The sequence below is a fragment of the Meleagris gallopavo genome, chromosome 28, assembly GCF_905368555.1.
Source record: "Meleagris gallopavo chromosome 28, MGAL_WU_HG_1.1, whole genome shotgun sequence".
NCBI lineage: Eukaryota > Metazoa > Chordata > Aves > Galliformes > Phasianidae > Meleagris > Meleagris gallopavo.
In genome coordinates this window covers 2,658,356-2,680,083 of record NC_139431.1, presented here as the reverse complement: position 1 = coordinate 2,680,083, position 21,728 = coordinate 2,658,356, and the positions used below count along the sequence as shown (strand labels likewise).

At 49.4% G+C, this 21,728-nt stretch overlaps 1 protein-coding gene across 1 annotated transcript; it reads right to left on the bottom strand.

The window, feature by feature from the left end:
* Positions 1-16: 16 nt before the first annotated feature.
* CR1 (complement C3b/C4b receptor 1 (Knops blood group)) lies at positions 17-20,661 on the bottom strand. The gene is given in 43 exon segments (XM_085210158.1): positions 17-276; positions 576-660; positions 912-987; positions 1,143-1,172; positions 1,613-1,792; positions 3,069-3,251; positions 3,554-3,685; positions 3,688-3,735; positions 4,254-4,430; positions 4,635-4,814; positions 5,415-5,594; positions 6,329-6,414; positions 6,677-6,776; positions 7,029-7,220; positions 7,314-7,496; positions 7,816-7,995; positions 8,469-8,666; positions 8,850-8,941; positions 9,133-9,232; positions 9,409-9,600; positions 9,993-10,172; positions 10,316-10,498; positions 10,701-10,883; positions 11,174-11,353; positions 11,631-11,813; positions 11,943-12,137; positions 12,669-12,754; positions 12,931-13,030; positions 13,197-13,388; positions 13,475-13,657; positions 14,080-14,274; positions 14,700-14,785; positions 15,104-15,203; positions 15,455-15,646; positions 15,972-16,193; positions 16,446-16,628; positions 16,743-16,922; positions 17,009-17,191; positions 18,018-18,203; positions 18,307-18,486; positions 18,573-18,755; positions 19,370-19,555; positions 20,565-20,661. Coding segments are annotated over 42 exon segments (6,372 nt in total). The 5' UTR covers positions 20,638-20,661; the 3' UTR covers positions 17-276; positions 576-611.
* Between the last annotated feature and the right edge of the window lie 1,067 nt (positions 20,662-21,728).

Sequence of the window (21,728 nt, the reverse complement as noted above, 5' to 3'; positions counted from 1 at the left end):
CAAAACATACAGCAGCTGCCATCCTGCCTTCAGGTTTTATTACAGAAGCGCTGCGGTTCTCCCTCAGCTCAGGGTTTGCAGAGATAGGAGCAGGTGCAGTGCGGGATGTCCTCTGATGGGCTTCTGTACAGCTTGAGCTTCGTTAGACCCTTACACTGCTTTAATTAATGGAGCAGGAGGAGCATGAAGGTTGATTTGTGTTGAAGTGCTTTCTTGGTTCAGTCCCAGTGTGGAGGAGTGCCTCGAATGCCGGTTATGGGCAGCACCGGGCTCAGCCTGGGGAGAAAGCAATTAACAATGAGAAAATTAGCTTTCCTCAAGCTTTCACACCAGTGTTTATCATATCATTGCTTTGGAAGGGAGGAGGGCCTGCTCTCCTGGGTAATGCTTTTTTGTTTTTCAAAGAGGAAATGATTGCAAAGCTGCCTTTGCCAAAGAACAAAAGATAAGTTTTCAGCTGAGGTTGTGTAGTTGTGTTTGACTTACCAGAAGTTTGGGTGGAAAGAGTTTTCAGCTGGAGGGATTATAGTGGGACAACTCAAATTCCCTAGCAGATATTTCGTGTTAATCCATACCTGCCATGCAAGATGTGAACATTTCTGTTCTGTCATCTAGTCCGGAGAGGTTTTATGATTGTAGTTTTCATATGTACGGTAGTAGCTGCATGAAAAAGAACAGTGAGCTGTGTCAGTTCATAATGAACGCTCAGATTTCCTCTTAGGAAGAATTTTGGAAATGAAACAACACAACCACACGATTGACTCCACGTTGATGCACTTAGTACAGCTGGCAACTTAAAGCTCAGAATACAAAACTGAAAGACCCAGCCTCCTAATTCTGGTGTTTTGACTGTACAGAAATCATAACTGGGCAGAGAAGAATGTGAATGGATACCCAACAGGATGTCTCACCCTTCCTTCTGCTTAGAAATAATTTTCCAGCCAATGGTCACACCCAGGAGAAGCAGAACGACTGCAGCTGCAATTCCTGAGAGGAAAGAAAGTATTATTTGCACTGTGTGTTTTAAAACCCATCAGCACAAGAGACATAATAAGCATATCTTCGAGTAAGAAGAGGAAAATAGTGCCACTGAGGCTATGAAGCCAAAGATCTGGCCACAGAAATTCTTCTGAGCTGCTTACCTAGCCCTACTGAGCCAGACCTGGGTGAAGCTGGAGGAAGAGAAAAGCAATAATCAGTAAACAGTTCTAAAATAAAATACAGTGTTCCTCAACAGTTTTTAATCACTTCATTGATAAAGTTTTTACTGCTTAGGCTGACAATACAGAATTTTAAAAAGGCGCACCATTATTTATATATATATACTTAATAGAAAGTCACTTACATGTTTGAAAGGGAAGTTAACATCAATGATAGTGTTACCAGGAAAACAGAAGCCCTGAACTGCAGAAAGACTGTGGAAAATAGTGTTGAAACTAACCTGATAAAAATAGCTATTTTTGTTTGTTATGTTCTACTGCCATGGTAAAATCAGCTTTAAACAGACCTAAGAGGCCTTGGGAGCACATCGTACAGACAGTTCGCAGACAAGAATGAAACTATGCACTTGCATTTTTCTCTTTGTTCTTTGCTTGATTTACATTTCACTTACTGAGTTTACAGGCTGGCACGGGAGGGTCCCAGCTGAAGTCCTCCTGGCACTGAATCTGACTGAGGCCTTCCAACGTGTACCCGTCATCACATTCAAGAGTGATGTTAGTCCCAATTCTGTACGTTTTTCCAGCCGTGGTTTTCTTAACACCTTGAACTTCTGGGAATACACAACTGATCTCTGAAATTAGAAATAACCAAAAAGGACATTAAGTGTGAGGGAATGTAAGATATGAAAAGTAGAAGTGTGGGTTATTTAAGTCATTGTTCTTGAGTTCTTTTTTGAATAATTCTAATTCCCAAATATGATTCATTTCTTTGTGGCTACAAAAGGAGTTTTGTGTCTTATGCCACCATGTAGAGGTTTATACGGGTTAGCTTCTTCCCACTGGTTACCCCCATGGAGTACAGTTGTAGCCTGGAAGGAGACCTGCCAGAGAAAGAGATTTTCTGATGCCAGGCTAGCAAGACACTTAGAGAAGAGTGATGTATCAGGTCTGTTTGATCACCTTTTGCAGTCCAAGACCAAGGATTCTACAGGAGAAAATTCTCAGTGGAGACCAGAGTAGGTAACATCAGCATGTAAATTCTGACCATTATATTATGGCTTATTTATTTTTACTACCACACATAATAGTTTCTAAGGACAACTCAAAAACATGAGAATGTTGAATAACAGGGAGAATTCTTCTGTGACTCTGTTTCTTTTAAATAGCTACTGGCTTATTTATGAAAGTATTTGGTATTATCTCCTCTTATTGTTATCCAGGAGCATTTCTATTGAGTCATCGATGTTGTACAGTTCTACCAAGGAAATGCCCTGTGAATTTATTTTGCTGAACGCCCAGTTTTCCACGCGGGAACACCCACACTAGAAATCCTGCTGCATACGTGAAAGGGCCATGAGTCACATTTGCCTGATGAGTAAAATTGACCTTGTGCTACGCGGAAGTGCCAAGTCAAAGAAATAGAGGCACTTCCCATGAAAGGAGTAGTAAGACTCACGTGTAAACTACAGGTAATCCGTCAGAGAAAAGTCATCAGATGTAATCATTTCCTGTTTCCTGCTAGTGATAACAGGGCATGGAAAGGGGAAGAGAGAATGTTTCTACTCCTCAAGGAGAAAAAGCTTTTAAGGGAGAAATGTTAATATGCAACTAATTCATAGCAACGAAGGCAGAGATGCAGAACATGCGGGAATTAAAATTGCCTTCCCGAATTTCCTCCACTGTACTCATATCCTTCTGCCTGGTATCATAAAGTAGATCCCATCCTACTTCTTTATCACGATTTTATACTCTTCCCAGTTATATAAAAATATGGGCCAATTAGTAATTGACATCACTAGCTGTGATGTGGAAATGGTTCCCAAGCCAAATAAATGGGTGGAATTCAGCGTTAGCAGCAGCAGAACATTTTACTGCTTAGATTTTGGCCCACATATCTCACACACGCACCTTTGCATCGAGGAGGAGGATGGCTCCAGGTTCCTGATGCTGTGCAGGTGATGAAAGCATCCCCAGTGAGTGAATAACCAGAATCACAGCTGTAGGACACAGATGCTCCATAGAAAAAAGTGTCTGAAGTGTTGCCTTGGAGCTTCCCATTGGTGATAGCTGGAGGGTGGGGACACTTCACGACTGGAAGTCAGGGAGAGACAGATGATAGTGTTGAAATAAGAATCCTCACAGACAGCCAGAGAATAGCTAAGGCACTGTACTCTTGCAGCCTTGCTCTTTCCCTTTCCATTTCTTCATCTAGTTTCAACAGTCAATTCTGTAGCTCTTTAATTCCACCAGGTTTTGTGAACATGGATAAACTTTATCTTGTTCTTATCACTTATGTAGTAGTAAAGGACTCAGATTTAGTCCTTATATAAATCTTTCCCTCAGACACATTATGTATTAAACTTTCTTCTTAGCTCTCTGCAACAAAAACACACCTTGGCAGACCGGAAAAGGATGGCTCCAGGCTCCAGACTCTGTACAGTAAATGGATGCCATCCCAATGAGAGAGAAGCCAGTCTCACAGCTGTAGTTTACAGATGTTCCAGGAGTGAAAACTGCTTTTCCAGGCCACTGTGGCCCCCGTGGAGGATAGCTGGGGGCTTGGAACAGTGCAGCACTAAGGAGAGAGAAGTATAGATTAAAAAGCACTCTTGGAGGCAAGAGGAGAACCTCCAAGCACCTGTGCATGACTGTATGCCCACCTCCACACCACTGACACTAATGCACAGAGCCCACTGCCCAACCTCATGCATCTACTTCACCCTACAGCATCTGACTTGGTGTCACACGAATTTCTTCTTACACAAAGGAGCATCATCTTCCCTGATGCATTGGATAAGAAGAGTGATTAGCTGGTGTATATAATGAGAACTGCACATTTGTAAGACCATTTTACAGCAGTATCCATACAGGTCCCTTACGTCTGACAAAACCAGGCTGACCTTAGCTTTAAGTTCATGTTGGAAAAGTGAGGCACCAGTTATACTGCAGTGATAAGAATGGGAAAAATTAGGGTAGATGGATCTTCAGGTTTAAAAACTAAGATTCCTCTTGCCCCCTAAACATCCTGCCATGTGCTGCAAATAGCGCAAGGTCAGAAGGGACAGGTGCTAAGGATGGGTGACACGCACTTACCTCGGTCACAGGCAGGGAGTGGAGGAAACCATGTGCCCCCAGATCGGCACTGGGACTTGTGGAGGACTTTTGAGATATTATCAGTGTTGCATTCAATTGTGATGATGTCTCCAGGCATGTAGAAAGATTCTGATCCAATAGCTTTTCCACGCCCAACCCCTGGGCTCACGCAGCCAGCTGTGGAATTGAGGGCAGAGAGAATTGTTTACACTGCAAAACTTGTGCAGGATGGATAAGGCCATTTGGCCACAGAGAACGCATTTTTTCCTTAGGTGGATTTTGCTCAAGAAACAACTTGTTTCGCCAACTCTTTAACCATGTGTCACCACATGCTTAACACGTTTAGAAAGATGAGAATCAATGACAAGAGTGTGAACGTACCCTCACACCGAGGTAGAGGATGGCTCCAGACCCCATGCGGTGTGCAGCGGATGGACTTATTGCCAATGAGGAAGAAGCCAGGTTTGCAGTGGTAGTGCACGACTGCACCGACGCCAAAAGTATCTGAGAGACTACTGTGTTCCCCACTGATGATGTTTGGAGGAGGTAGACACTTTACCACTGAAAGAGGAGAGGAGAAAGGTAAGGAGGTGAAGCTAAATTATGAAAAAACAATGGTGTAAGAAAGGAGTAAAATGGATAATTACTCCTCTTCCCCTCAAAAAACAGGACCGTGTGGGGGGAGCAGTTAAGGTTTGATAAGTCTTGCCTCCCGTGTATCACCTACCTGGACTCGTTGCAGCAGCAGGATGATAATTGCATTAAGAGTTGAAAATACACATTTGTTGAACACACGCAATGCACAAATTTACCTTCATTTCCTATCATCCTTCCTTTATATTTCCAGCAAATAAGTCCCTCTTCTCTTATAGTCAGCATCCTGCCATACAGCTATCGAGTTTCTATCTATCAGAAATGGAAGAGCTTGTGGACTACAGACTGCAACAAGCAGGGAAGAAAAGCACAAATCCCACTTACTGCTTTGCCCTCAACCTGGCTTAGCGCCTGTGTGAGGAAGGAGTCATAGGTGAAAGGAACACCTTCTGCTTTCTCCTTACAGCAGTCAGAGCAACCAGGAAAGGGAAAGCCAGATGTGGCTTCAGAGAGCAGGCAGCAGCAACCAGGAGTATCCTGCAATGTCACCAAGTCACTGGCACTCACCCTGCTCACAGACGGGCATGGGAGGATCCCATGTTTTGTCAGCTTTGCACTGGGCCGTGGAATGGCCTTTCAGCACAAATCCTTCATGACACTGAAAGCTGACAGTATCCTTGTATCTGTAGCGCTGTTTGGGAATGGATACTCTCCCATTCTGGATCTGTGGCACTGGACACACCACCTCTGGAAAAGAAATTCATCACCTTAAAGAGACAGCAAGCACATGCTGTAGTTGATGCCCAGATAAAACCCATCCTGGCCACTGCTCCAGGGCAGACTCTCAGCAGAGTTGTACAGGCAGAACTCAGCGACTCACAGAAGAATGATTTCAAGAATGAAGGGCTTTTTAGTGTCTTTGTGTACCATGGGATTATCACAGTTTTTCACATGTAAACATAATTTTGTGTCTATAAACAAAATAATGCACATACATTCCAAGTAAACATGTTAAGTGTTGTAGAAATCAAGTTAAGCATTCTCACAACTGTTTTACTGCACCAAGCTCATGCTTTCCAAGGCAATTCCATCTGAAGGAACGACCACATCTTAATTGCCATGATCAACCCCTGCAAGAGAGTCTTGTGGCTTGGATAACAGTGCAGTGGAAGATCTCAGCCCAGCTCTGCTCATGCGAGACACATCTCTTCCTTCATCTATTGTGGTTGTGAAACAAAAGGAACAAATCCCGGCAGGCATCTGACAACTCCTCCATCCACATAATTCTGAAAGATCAAAAGCTGGCAACTGGAAAATTTGTAGAAGAAACCAAACAAGCATGCAAAACAAAACAACCTCAGAGGAATACTCTTAGAATGTCTTATTCACCAAGGCTCTATTTATTTTAAGGAAATGCCACTTTTTGATTTTCAGGACTTGATATGGCAATTCTAGACCAGATTTAGTTGCGACCTACTTACTCTGACAAGTGGGAGGATCACCACTCCATGCAATATCTGCTCCAGAAAGCTCACAGCGCCGCAGGGACTGTCCAACCAGCCGGTACCTGGAGTTACACAGAAGGAATAGCAGCTGATACCAAGGCATGCACTCTGGGCTTTGCACTACCCCAGCGTTTCAAGAACACTCTCTTGCTTCTGGATAATTCTCTTAGTGGGATATGTGGGGATGAAAAGCACCGGGTTCCTTCTTCCTGGGCCAAAAGTACCAATCCTGGCTTACTGGCATGAGCTGAGCAGTGTCCCCTCGCTTTAAATTGCCCAACACAAGCTCAGTAAATGGATCAGCAGAGGCAGCGTGGGACTCACCCTTCTTCACATGTGTAGTTCACGATGGACCTGAACAGGAGATCTGTCAGAACAACAACTCTGCCATTCTGTGGTGCTTCGGGATAATTACATTCTTTCCCTGGGAAAGAACAAGGCTAAGTTTAAACTCTTCTCCTGCAGTTCTACAATATGCTATGAGAAAACATCTTAAGGATCTGTCCACGTGCAAACACCAGCAAAAATTTTTATAAAAGACCAACAGCTGTCCAAACTATGTGACTAGTGAAGCCATGTAAGAATCATTTTTGCACCAAAGAATTTCTTTAGAAACCCATGTGTTTAAATTTAGACGCATTTCCAAAACCAACACCAAACGGATGGAGCTATTCACTTTTGCAGAACTCTCGCACATCAGACCACGTGTGGTTTTTGAGGCACGTCAGAACTGGCAGCACTGTGGGGAGTCTCATGAATCCTGGGCGGCAGGCGTAGCGCACCGTGCTCCCAGAGGGAAAGGCTGTCGTGTTCTGGTGCTCCTTGGCCAGCTCAGCATAGCTGAGTCTTGGAGGAACACCGCAGCTACCTGCTGGGAGGGAGAACACAGAGAGATCGTGTCCATCAGCATGTCCAGAGGTTTCCAAACAGCCCGGCTCCAGCCGTTGCCCCTCCACTGTACCTTCACACTGAGGAGCGGGCAGGCTCCAGTTTCCAGACTCGTTGCAGTAAATGGATGCTTCCCCCAGCAGGCTGTAGCCAGGATCACAGCTGTAGTTCACAGCCATCCCAGGAAAGAAAACTTCCACATCCTGGCTGTCGTGATTGCCTCCATCGATAATTGGAGGCGAAGGACATTGTAACACTGAAAAGAGAAGAAAAAGGTCTGAAAAAGAGCACAAATGGGATAACATGCTGGAAGGATGCTTGCACAGTGCCACTAAAGTGAGTACAGCATCCAGTGTGTGCTGGAAGCAAGCTGATGTGCAGCCTCGGCTCTGTGCAATGGCAGTTTGCTGGCTCCAGTAGCAGCTATGCAGGGAATAGAGGGCTCTGGAGATTTAAATCCTGACTCATTTGCTCTTCTGCTCCTGACAAAGGCTGCTGCAGCCCGCTACCCTTGGTTCTTGCTGAAACACCACGGTGTCCTCCCTTTTGTGGCACTGATGGCATGGACAGCTCACCTTCACAGAGGGGCTGAGGGCTGCTCCAGCTTGCATTGTCAGTACAGTACAGAGCTGCTGTTCCAGTAAGAGAATAGCCAGGGTCACAGCTGTAATTTACGGACATTCCAGGGATGAAGTCCACGTCCATGCCGTCATGCTGGCCATGGTCAATCACTGGTGGGGAAGGACACAGCTGCCCTGCAGGGAAAGAATTTTTTTTTTTTTTTTTCTGTTTACTATTCCCATTTACTACTAGAGAACTCAATCTCTGCAAATTCAACATCTCCCGTAATCCCTTTGTGTCCATGGCATATCCACAAGTGACAAAGACACCGACGGGCAGGGTCACTCCACACTCCAGCAGCAGTACAATTCAGCAGCACTGCTCCACTGAGCACATAGCCAGGATCACAGGCATGGACAACAGACAAAGACTGCCATGCCTTGGCCTCTGTGCCTCCCATATTGGCAATGCCTGGGAGCTGAGAGCACTGCACATCTGGGGAAAGAGGGCAAAGCCATCCATCCATACAAAAAAAAAAAAAAGAAGTATGGAAAAATGAAAGAATCCATGCAGGATTCCAACCCTGCTCATAACAGAGGGGTTGGAACTAGATGATCTTTGAGGTCCTTTCCAACCCAAGCCATTCTATGACTCCATGAAGCTGTACCTCCTCCACAGTGTGGTGCTGGTCCACTCCAGGCCCCGTGCTCTCCATCCACCGTGGTGCAGAAGATGGAGGCTGTCCCAGCCAGCACGAGGCCGGGCTCACACATGTATGTGACCACAGCTGCATAGGGAAAGGCATCCATCAAGTGCCCACTGTGTGTTCCATTCGGGATGTCGGGAGGTGGGTCACAAACAATACCTGTGTGAGATGCACATGTGGGGTTTTAGTATCATTGCTGCTGCAGTGCTGGGGACTGCAGGACCATTCACTTCCAGGAGGGGATGGATGAGGTTGAACCCATTCCTGTGGTCATGCTGTCCCAAGTAAAACACTGTTCTGAATCTCTTTGTGCTGTGCTCAGCTCCCACCATATGTACTTACTCTGGCAGACAGGAATGACCCCAGTCCATGTCACTCGTGTCCCGGAGCCTGAAATCATGCAGTGTCGCTGAGAAGCTCCAACTAGCCTGTACCTGGGGTTAAACAACAGCACTCCTGTTACTGTGGGACTCTCTTTGAAGGTTGCATCTCCCACAGCCACCAATTACCTCCCTACTTGCCACTACATACAACAATTTTTAACCATTTTGAAGGTGTGGACCCGAGCTCACTTGGCCCTGGGTCTCCTCAGTGGGCACAGCAGCACAGTTTGACCAGGACTCACCCCTCATCACAAGTGTAATTCACAGTTGATCCAAAGAGGAGATCTGTTGTAACAATAACTCTGCCATTTTCTGGTTCTCCTGGATGTTCACACCTTCTCCCTGGACAGAACAAGAGGTGTTTTTCAGCTTAACTCAGCATGAAAGGAAAAGTGGCATTGGAATTCTAGGGATCTGACCAAATCTCCAGGGTAGAGAACCAAAAAAATCCACCAAGCTACAGGGCTTCCATTGTCACACTGTGATTTAAATGACAAAGAAGCATCTGTAAAACTTACGTCTGCAAAACTTCTTAGCTTCAGACCATGTCTGATTTTCAAGGCACGTAATAGTGGGTGGTATCTGTGAATGTCTGGCATATCCTGGCTGGCAGGTGTATTTCACTGTGGTCCCAACTGGAAACTCAGTCCAATCCCTATACTCCTTGTTTAACTCAGCAAACTGTAACACTGTTGGTGTCCCACATCCAACTGCAGGAAAAAAAAAAAGCACATGAGGAATTAGGCTGGTAGTGAAATGCAGCTGAGAAGCAAGAGCACTGGTAGATTCTATTACAAAACCAAGGGATGGGAGCATCTCTTCTATCCTGTGTTCTGACATTTATCTACATGAATAACTCTTAGCGTGGAACGATGCATGCATGAAATTTATATGGTCTTTAAAAACCCTTAATTTAGCCAGTTTTATACTTCCACACTCCTCCACACATCCTTTGGGATTGGCTGTTGGCCTTAGAGTGTAGGAATCTGCAGGCTCAGATACGAGAGAGCATTGTGCTGGAATTGAAGTTCACCCCCAACATTTCCACAGCGTAGCTTGGGGGCTGCATGCCATGCCATGCTGTACTGTGCCGTCCTCTCACCTGCACAGCGTGGGTACGGGAGGCTCCAGCTCCCTTCCAGGCACCGGACAGTGGGGTCCCCAAGCAGGGAGAAGCCAGGCTGGCAGCTGTAGTTCACAGACATTCCACTGGTGAAGTTGGCCCCGAGCTCGGCATCATGTGTGCCGTGGGCAATGGTGGGTGGTGGAGGGCAAGGCAGCGCTAGCAGGGTGTGAGGAGAGAATGAAGTTGGAGTGATTTTGCATGATGCAAAAGCAACGGATCCCTGTGCGTCCTTGTCCCCATACAGGGCTGCCCAGTTCCTGTCTTCCCACAGAGCCAGCAGCAGCTGTGCCCACGCTCACCTGGCTCGCAGCTGGGGATAGAGGGGACCCAGCGGCCATCGGAATGGCACTTGGGCTCCTGGCTGCCCCGCAGCATGTAGCCTGGGTGGCACCGGATGGTGATGATGGTCCCAGGATGATAGACAGCTTGCTGCCCTTCAGCCACTTCTCCATGCTTAATGCTAGGGCTCATGCAGGTGACCACTGGGAGCAAAGAGCAGCAAAGCCTGAGCTGGGGAAGTGGCTGCCAGAGCCAGGCTTCCCCCTGTGTTTTTATGAGGTCAAAATTCAGTGAGCATCCACATGAAAAGGAGTGCATGGACTTGAAATCCTTTAAATCCCTGCTCACCCACTCCCCCATGCTCCTCTGTGCATGCAGCCCATGGGCCAGAGCCTTTCTGCTCACCTTCGCACCGCGGGTAAGGGATGCTCCACACTCCAGATGTCAAACAAGTCACTGCTGTTTTCTCCGTGAGGACGTACCCCGGGTCACATTTGTACCTCACAGAGGTTCCGGGGACAAACACTTTCACATCCTCACTGCTGTACTGACCGTGTGTGATATTTGGAGGGGAAGGACACTGCAGCACTACAGGAAGGGGAAAAAATCAAACGTAGTGAAGGTCTACACCCCAGGTCTACACCCTGTGTAAGGAGGCTGCATTGCTATTTGTTTCTTCCCCATTAGCTGTTCCCAAGCATCTAAAGGTGCCAAAGTTTGGATATGATTCCACCCAGCCCACACCCATCTCCTGCCTCCATTTCTGTCCTGCTACCTAAGGGGACTCTTAGGGTCCATTTACCTCCAATGTGAGGTGGTTGCACCTGCTGGGGTGGATTCAGAAGTCACCCACCACCCACCACCTCGCTTACACTTACTCTTTTCACAGGTGGGAACAGGAGGATCCCATGTGCCCCCAAACTGGCACTGAGACTCCTGAGAGCCCTTTAAGGCGTAACCAAAATTGCATTCAAAGACAGCGATGGCCTCAGTCATATAGACGGACTCTGGCCCAGTCACTCTTCCATTCTCAATCTCAGGTCTTCTGCAACCTAGTGCTGAAAGTGAAGATTACGAGGCATATTTGGGACACAAAGCCCAGCCAGGGTGGTAACTGCAATCAAGCCTGGCCATCAACACCGTGGGTGTGTCAACAATATCGATCCATATTCTTGACCCCCAAAACCTGAAATCTCATTATCCAGTTGTGCTCGAGAAGCTCTCAATATTGGGACCCCTTGGCTGTTCCTCTGTGGGGATTGGGTGAGTAATGGTTAAACCTGGAGCCAAGGGGAAAGAGATGACCCAGGTGCCAAACAGCCGACACAGACATACCTTCACAGCGTGGCCGGGGCTGGCTCCAGGTTCCTGCAGCAGTGCAGGTGATGGATGCATTGCCAGTGAGCAAATAGCCATCCTTACAGGTGTACTGAACAGCCACACCGGGCAGGAACGTGTCCGAGGGCTGGCTGCTGTGCTTCCCATTGGCAATGTTTGGAGGGGGAGGACACTGCACATCTGCAGAAGGGAGGGAGAGAATATTATTAAATATGGAAAAGAAAATAACTCAACCTTCAGAAACCAAAGGAGGAGGACAATGAACCCCATTAATAAATACCTGCCTCCCACCATCGTTGCAGCACTCACCTCCGCAGCGCGGCGGCGGCCCACTCCATGTACCGCGCTCCCCATCCACGGTGGTGCAGAAGATGGAGGCTGTCCCAGCCAAAACACGGCCTGACTCACACGTGTAAGTGACCACAGTCGCGTAGGGGAAGGCATCCATCAATCCCCCACTGTGCGTCCCATGTGGGATGTCTGGGGGTGGGTCACAGACAATACCTGGGAGTACACATGTGAGGTTTTAGCACTGTTGCTGCAGTACTGGGGTCTGGGACCCTTTATTTCCAGAAAGGAATGGATGAAGGTAAACTCATTTCAGCAATTAAGATCTTCGAGCAAAATGACCGAAATTATCCTGAGATAATGTGTGGGAAGGCAAATTTGTACCTTGGGTCAGTCATTTCCTCACTATCCTGCTAAGGGTGGGGGCACAGTTCTTACTGCCCTCTCCATAACCGCTGTGACTCACACAGAGAGAAACTGACCAAACATTCCTACGCACGAGCAGCGAGGAATTCTTGCTACAGGAATAGGAAGTTTGAAACATGAACAATGTCCCCATTTGGACCAAGATAAAAGGTCTTTGAAAACAACTTCAGAAATATCCAAAACAACAAAGCATAAGAAATAAGAAACATGAAATATTTCACAGGTAGAGTGACCCAAGAAATCTTTTGCAATGGCACCTTTGCCTTGAAAGATTCTCCATTTCCTCTATACACCCCAAGAGCCCCATCCCACCCCACTTACGATGGCAGGTGGGAGCATCTCCGCTCCATGCAACGCGTGTGCCAGAGACCTCGCATGTCCTCTGCGAACGCCCGATAAGCTTGTATCTGCATCACACAGAAGCACTGGTAATTACATGAAGAGGCTCCAGACTTCTTCACAAGCCTTATTAATAGCAGCTAAGACTTCTGACTTTATGAGGTCAAAATGGTAAAGCCATTTTGCCACTTAATTTCTGCGTTACTCTCAAATAACAGCTGAGCTCAGCTGGCCACAAACTCACCCCTCGTCACACGTGTAATTCACTTTGGACCCAAGGAGGAGGTCAGTCAGGACCATGGCTCTGCCATTCTGTGGGTCGTCAGGGTTTGCACATTGCTTCCCTGCAAGAGGACACAGCTGCTATTAGCACTGCACATCAGCATTGTGCACCAAATCCCCTGGGGATGCTCAAAAAACAGCATGTTGCCCCAAAGGAATAAACCCACAGGACCAGAAGGCTTTGCACTCAAGAAGTATGAATTTCCCAACAGCACATGCAGGACGTACTTTTGCAGAACTCCAGTGCCACAGACCAGCTCTGATTCCTGAGGCACGTGATGGTTGGTGACATCCCCATGTGCCGGGCGTAGCCAGGCTGGCACATGTACTCCACAGTCCCACCCACAGGGAAGGCAGTTTGGTTCCTGTAGGGCTCCTTCAGCTCAGCAAACGCCAGCCTGGGAGGTGTCCTGCAGCCAGCTGTCGGGGACACAAGCCAACAACTTATCAAAGGGTCAGGGGACACTGGGGCAGGGTGGCACCCGCAGTGCTGGCTGGCCACTTGCCCTGCTCGCAGATGGGCACTGGGGGCTGCCAGGTGTTGTTCTGCTGGCACTGCACCACTCTGGGGCCACGGATGACGTAGCCTGGCTTGCATTCAAAGGTGACGGTCTCCTTGTGTGCGTAGGTGCTCCGAGGAGCTGGCACTATCCTCCCATTCTGGATCTGCGGGGCAGAGCATCCTGCTTCTGGAAGGGAAGAGCTGTCCTCAGAGCGGGCACAGCTGCGCACTGCAAAGCACTTGCATCTGTGATCACTTTCAAGATGCAAGCCTGAAGGTAATTTTCCTATTGATGATGCACTGTCTGACAGTGCAGGGAAGACCCAGCTGGAAGGTGAGGCTGGGAGTGCTGCAGACGGTGCGTGCTTCTACAGCATCCTGCCTGCACCTGCCCCAAAGCAATTCTTGCCAAAAGCAAAGCAGCAAATCCTGCACCAAAGCAATAAATCCCACCCTGAAACAACAATTCCCACCCCAAAGCAGCAAACCCTGCCTCAGCAGGCACCCAGACAACACATGCAACCATCTTGAGGTCTCCTCGCCTTTCCAAACAGAAAATGGTTGGGCTGCTGCACCCAACCACTCCCACCTGCTCCCTCTGAGCCCTACCTCCACACAGTGGGGGGGGCCCACTCCACACCCCGTTTTTCCCATCTTGGGTGGTGCAGAAGATGGAGGCATTCCCGTGCATTGGGTAGCCGGGCTCGCAGCTGTAGGTGACCGAGGTGCCGTAGTGGAACTCATCCAGCAGCCGTCCCGTGTGCTTCCCATGGGGAATGCTGGGGGGGGCCTTACAGGGAATACCTGCAGTGGGGCACAATGAACCTTCTGCATTCAACCACAGCACTGAAGTACTCAAAACCACACAGTCTGGAGGGCACACTTGGCCTACAGGTGGAACGACTGAAATTCCTCTTATGGAGGAAGCTTCTACATGCTTTATCCTTTCTACTGTTCAAGAAGTAAAACAACCACCCAACAACCTCAAGTCTTCTGTGCAAAATCTATACAAGCACTGCTGAGAAATCACTGCCCGTGACCCCTCACTTTCAATAATCTATTTCTCTCTGTGATTTTGTACTTCTTCCCAGAATATTTCTTTATGAAATCAAACCCTTCTGATATTTTCATGCCCGCAGAGCAGGGATAGCTCTGACTGAGAGATTTGGGAGCTGCTGCTGGGACACAAATACCAGCACCATGTAGACACCGAGCCGGGAGCTACTCACGCTGGCAGGTGGGAATGTCACCGGACCATGCAACGCGTCCCCCGTAGATCTCACATCGCCGGCTGGACTTCCCGATCAGCCTGTGCCTGGAGGTAGAAGGACTCGCATTCACTCCAATCACTTTGCTTTGAGCTATCACCTCCTGCAGTGGGTTCAGCACTGCTGGAAGTGGAACCCTGGCACTGTGGGAGAGATTCCCCTCTGAGCTCAGCACCTGTCTACCTTTTTCACAGCAAAAGATTGGGAAAACCCTATGTGCTCATATGGGTACAGAGCTCTATAGCTGGGCTTCTTTGTAAAATCAATGCATTGAGAATGAATGGATGAAAAGGCCAAAAAGAGGGAGACTTACCTAACACATCTTGCTTGACCTTTTAAGGAGCAGACCCGAACTCTGGACTTACCCTTCTTCACAGCTGTAGACCACTGTTGACCCAAAGAAGAGGTCTGCCAGGGCTGTAATCCGGCCATTCTCGGGTTCCCCGGGGTGATTGCATTGTTTCCCTGGGGGAGAGAGAATCTCCCTGTAGGCTTCTCCCTATAGCACAGCCCAAGAGATGCAACTGCTATTCCAGTAATCCTCCCACACTTCCAATTGCCCCCAAAATGGGTTTCAAGTAACAAGTAAGTTTACATGGCTTTACTAGTCACATAGGATTGGAACACCAGAATCACGTTAAGGTTTTTGCAGCATGGACAGAACCCAGCACCTATTCCTTTCTGGAACAACAACACCAAATCAAGGAGCTATTCACTTTTACAGAACTCGAGTGCTTCTGACCACACTCCGCTCTGCAGGCATGTAATTGTGGGTGACATTCCTGGGTGCTTAGCAAATCCGGGCCGACAAGTGTATCCCACAGTCTTCCCAACAGAGAAATCAATCTCATTTCTGTGCTCCTCATTGAGCTCAGCAAAGGTCAGCCTGGTGGGAACCCCACAGCCACCTACCAAGAGAAAACAGGCAGAGTTAGGCAGGACAGGATCACTGGGTGAAAGCAGAGAGAGAGCACCATTACCAGAAAAGATGTTTGTTTTGCCTTGAACATTTGGTTATTTGGCCTGATGTAGACGCTACTAAGCAAACACAACACAGAACCATAGAATCATCTTTTTTTTTTTTTTTTTTCCCAAAGGATTCCAGATTTCAGGCTCCTGTTCCCAGCAGATAACTAAATCTTCTGCTTTCTTACAGGATTTAACACATTATTTAACTGCTGGGTTAGGGGCTAGCAAGCAGCCACCCACCCCAGGCAGCTCCAGAATCGTTACCTGAGCTCTCAGCCCTTCTGGGCAGCACGGAGCTGTGGAGTGGATCACAGAGGGGCACTGGGGGGTCCCAGCTGCCATTCTCCTGGCACAGGGCTTGAGCACTGCCCCGCAAGCTGTAGCCTTCCTGGCACTGAAACGTCACCATTTGCCCCGGCGCATAGATGAGTCCGTGATCATCAACTACCCACCCATCCTGTATATCCGGCTTTAAGCAGATGGTTGCTGGAAGGGAAGATGTGCAGAAATGATGAGCAAAAGGAGTAAAAATAAGCAAATAAAAACCCCAAACCCACGGGCTGCTAATAGTGCAACAGCACAAATCTACATGGCGTTATCCAAACATCCCTAGCCCTGCTTTGATAATAGAAGGGTTTGAAATTAATTTCCACCATGCAGCACTTCACGTGGGATTAATTATAAGGACCTGGAGGTAGTAGGAGGGGGGGGGTCTGCCCACAGTGAGCACGGACACACCTTCACAGCGTGGGCTGGGCTGGCTCCAGGTCCCTGATGCTTTGCAAACCACATGTGCATTCCCAACCAGGTAGAAGCTGGGATCACAGGTGTATGACACAGACATTCCCGTGGTGAAAAAGCCTTCACCGTGCCGGTTGTGATCTCCATTGCTGATCTTTGGAGGCATGGGGCAAGGACGAACTGCAGGGAGCAGACAGGGAGATGAGAGAGGAGCGTGCAGAGGGCGGATGGCTGTGATGGGCACTGGGATGGGTGGCAGTCCTGCAGGGTCCTCCTGGCCCTGCACACACTCACCCTGCTCACATCTGAGCACTGGTGGGTCCCAGCTCCCCCCAGGCTGGCACCGAGCCCGATGGCTGCCCTCTGCAGCATACCCAGCATCACAGTCAAACCGCAGCGTCTCCCCAGCCTCATAGGTGTTCTTCAGTGCCTGCACCTTCCCATTGTGCACTGTGGGACTCTGGCAGCCGATGGCTGTAGGAACATGGATATGGTTGTCAGTGCAGGGCCACATCCTGCGGGTACAGAGCAGCAGTGCCCACAGGGCTGCCTCCACCCACCTTGGCAGCGGGGCAGGGGCCGGCTCCAGCGCCCGACATCTAAGCAGCTGATGGAGACATTCCCCACCAGCTCAAAGCCATCCTTGCAGCTGTAGTACACAACGGTGCCGTGAGGGAACCTGGCAGAAGAGCGGCTGCTGTGCAGCCCATTGGCGATGTTCGGTGGCGGAGGACACGTCACTTCTGCAGGGGAATTGGAAAAGCCATGAGGGATGTGGGACAAGCGATGCTGTGGGGATGTGCAGCTCAAAGCAGCTCAGCAGGCAGCATGGAAAAGGTGAAGGTGGGGCAGAGGGCTGGTATCCAGTGTCCTGCACATCTCTGTGTCCCTTCTGCCCGCTGCAGCTGCCCAGGCTTTCCTTTCAGGACAAGGAAATGTTAGCTGATTTAATGAAGCCCAACCAGCCTCATCCTGAAACTGCCTTTGCAGACCCAGTGTGTTATCTCAATCTGGCCCGGTGGCTCTCAGCATCTTGGCCAGGCACTGGGTTCAGTAACACAGGGCTTAGTCCAGAAATGAAGACTGCAAATGGCTTGGGCTCATGTTGGCACTACAAATGGCCATTTTTAGCTTTATATTTTTGTAGAAATATTCAGAGTTTAAGGTCTATTTTCACTCAGAAACACTGGCACTAAAATGCTTTGTCATATCATTTATTTCTTAGGGAATTGGTACAGGAAAATCTGCTCTAACTGGAGGAAGCAGCAGTCCCTGCTGGGCTGTGCCTGGAGCACTCCACATGGCTCAACCCCAGCTGCACTGCCCAGGATTGAGCCGTGCTGCTAGACCCAATGCTAGAGGTACAGCACCTGTAGCTTCAGAAACACTTAGCTCAGGGCTCGTGGGTATAAGCTCATTCTCTGCATGCTATAAAACTGAATACTTAATTTCAGGAGAATCGAATCCCTTGCTGAAGGCTCAGTGCCATGGCCAGCAGATGTGTCATGCCATGCTGGCCACAGAGTGAGATGACAGTATGCAGACAGGGTGACCTTCACACACGTGTACCTTCACAGTGTGGGCTGGGCTGGCTCCATTTCCCCGTTGCTTTGCAAAACACACGTTCAACGTTGCCAGCCAGGTAGTAGCCGAGATTGCAAGTGTACGTCACGTGCATCCCCATGGTGAACTCTGCTCTGCCATGGCCATCATGATCTCCGTTGCTGATCTTTGGAGGCATGGGGCATGGCTGAACTGCAAAGAGGAGATGGAATGAGAGAGGCACATGAAGGGGATGAGTGGCTGTGATGGACACGGGGTTGTATAGCAACCATGCAGGGTCCTTCAGTGCACTCACCTCGCTCACAGCTGAGCACTGGTGGGTCCCAGCTCCCCCCAGGCTGGCACCGAGCCCGATGGCTGCCCTCTGCAGCATACCCAGCATCACAGTCAAACCGCAGCGTCTCCCCAGCCTCGAAGGTGTCCTTGAGTGCCTGCACCTTCCCATTGTGCACTGTGGGACTCTGGCAGCCGATGGCTGTGGGAACATGGATATGGTTGTCAGTGCAGGGCCACATCTTGCGGGTACAGAGCAGCAGTGCCCACAGGGCTGCCTCCACCCACCTTGGCAGCGGGGCAGGGGCCGGCTCCAGCGCCCGACATCTGAGCAGCTGATGGAGACATTCCCCACCAGCTTGAAGCCATCCTTGCAGCTGTAGTGCACAACTGCTCCTGGGAGAAATTTGTTCGTGGATTGGCTGCTGTGCAGCCCGTTGGCGATGTTCGGTGGCTGAGGACACATCACCTCTGCAGGGGGAGAGGAAATTGCACTGGGAGTCACTATTTTGTACACAGGGTGATGGTCAGGATGATAGCCTGACTGCTGCTCATTCTGTGTTTGGTTAAATTAGAACAGCGCGAGATTACAATCGCGTTGCATCCGGAGGAAATCACTCATAAGAGAGGCACTCCTTCCCCTGTGTCAATAGGGAAACAGCACATCACAGCTCAGGCAGAGAACACGCTTTGAGCACAGAAGCAGCTCAAGTGGGAAACTCTGATTACTTCCCATTCCGGGAGGAAGATGGAAACATCCCATGTGTGGCCATAAGCAGAAGTCCAGAAGTTCCCCCTGGGAGGCAGATGGTGCAGTCCCCCATGGCTGCAGCCTTTGGTTGCACAGCAGCACATCACCAACGTTCCCCTTGGATTGGAGCCTTGGATTTCTCCGCATCCTCTGAGAGCCCTGGCTGCTGCCAACTCCATTCCCCATCCCAGCCCGTCTTTCCAGAGCTGCTTCCCTCCCTCCCACTTTTGGAAGAGCAGCAGGGACATCCTGGCTTTGCTTTCTCAGCAATATGAGAGGACACGGAGGAAGCACTGCCCTGCAGCAGCCCCACTCGCACACACAGAACACTTGCCCTTTTTGCATGCTGGCAAAGGTGGGCTCCAGCTGAAGTCAGCTTGGCAAATACTCGTGTGGGAGCCTTGCAAGTTGTAGCCCGTATTGCAGGTGAATCTTACTACGTCCCCGGGCCGGTAGATGTAGTGAGAAGGAGTACTCCTCCCATTCTCAATGTGTGGCACTGGGCATCGGCGCTGTCTGACTGGAAATAGAGACAACAGCAACGTTCAGCCACACAGCCTTCAGATCTGCAGTGCTGTGCCAGCGCTGCCCAATCAGCCTGCAAACCCAAATCAGCAGGGGAGCAGCTCTGATGGCAAAGGCAAACCAAGCTTCTGTGGGTTTGGGCTGTGATTTCCGGGCACCTCAGGTTGTCAGATCAACAGCAGAGCTCAGTCTGTTTGCTCTGCCCCATCCCAATTCACTTCTGTTTATCACAACAAGTTTCAACTTGACAAATCCCAAACACAAGCTATTATTGGAACAGGCTTCTTGAGTAATATTTCATTCATGCCCTGCTTTACTTTGGCAGCTCAAACATGCAGGCCGAGCCCCTTGTTCCAAGAAGAAGTTATGAAAGACTGTGCCCCATCCCCTGGTGCTGCCCCACAAAACATTCCTCCTGATTGCTGCAGGAGCTCAGCTCCAAGTTCCCGTCCAGAATTAACCTGCAGGGCCCAAGCACTCTCAGCCAAGTGCCAAGGGAAGGTGCTGGTGTACAGCTTTTACTCTGGCACCAGCCAGCCCCAGATCTCTCCTGCCCCACACAGAGAACAGGAGCAAGGCTTTGACCAAGATGACAGATGCTTTTTTTATAGAATCACAGAAGCATCCGATCATTAAGGCTGGAAAAGACCTCTGAGATCCCCAAGTCCAACCCATCCCACCATTCCCACTGACCAACATCCTCAGTGCCACATCCCCACAGTTCTGGGCACCCCCAGGGATGGTGACCCCACCACCTCCCGGGGCAGCCTGTGCCGCTGCATCACAGCTCTTTTGGAGAAGAAATTTCTCCCAACATCCAACCTGACCTTTCCTTGGTGCAGCTAAAGGCCATCACCTCTGTGATGCTCAGGATCTGGCACACCCACATCCCCCTGTTCCAAGGGATCTGCCTGCCCTGCACTGGGGAAAGCCAGAGGATCATGGAGAGGAGCAGCGAGGAGGCAGAGGAGGGATGTAGAAGGAAGGTGAAGGTCCTGCCTTACCTTGCTGCCCACTCACAGCAGCCAGGAGCAGAGCAGAGCAGCCCAGGATGCTGAGGGTGAAGGTGAGCACCATGCTCTGGTCCCAGCGCAGACTGCAGATCCCAGGGGATGCAGTGCAGATATGGGGGTCCAGGTTCCCCATGCCTGAGGAAGAATCGCAGCTGTGGGGTTTCCCAGGGCTGGGGGACAGGAACCTGTGGGCTCCCGCACAGGGTGTGGGCAGCCACCAGCCTGGGCTGTGCAGCCTCAGTGACCTTCTGCTGATGGTATTTTGGTCCCTCCATGCAAGGAAGGATGGGCCCTTGGGACCTGCTTTGGGACACGGGGTATCTGTGACAGAGAAGGCATGAGGGGCTTTCAGCCGGATGGAGTCATTGCAGAGCATCACTGATTATGGGAAGTGGCCAGGGTTCTTCCTCAGCAGCCATTGCCAGCTAAGCCTGCCTGGCTACGGGAAGGGAAGGACAGAGTAGAACACTTCCACCTCCTCCCACACACTGGGCTGGGGGCAGCTTGGGACACTCTGTCTCTGGGGGGCAACGGGGCACCGCTCTGCAGCTGGAGACCAACCATCAGGGCTCCAGGACCCCCCCAGTGCTGCTGCATGGAGTTCTAAACCCAGAGGAGGCAATGGGCAAACAGCGCTCAGGTTGTCCTTATCCCTTTTATTGGCAGCTTCCATGACGCACGTGGTCATTTCAAGATGAAGTTCAATCATTTGGAAAATGCACTCTGGACTATGCAACAGAAACAATGATGCTGAGGTTAAAATAAAGCAGAACACAGCAGTAAGGCACTGAGCTTTCCGTTTGTTTTCTGATCCTCTGGTCACCCACGCAGCTTACAACAATACATTTTTCACGTATGTACAACTAGATTTTCACATGCATCTCTTTATATACACGTCTATATGTGAAATGCGTATTTGTGAATGAGAAACAACCTGCAACTTCTGGTTTTGTAAGATTTACTTCTGAAAACAGTGCTTTGCTTTGCCAGAGGGCCAGCTGGGCAGGACAGAGCTCTGCTGTAAGAGGAACACTCTGAGTCTATTTACAAGAAAGTTTGGATGCTCAAGGAAATGGATCTCTGTGCTTTTTCCTCTTAACAGATGCACGTTCCGGTTAATAGGAAGGCACAAATAAAAATGCAGAAACAAATAAG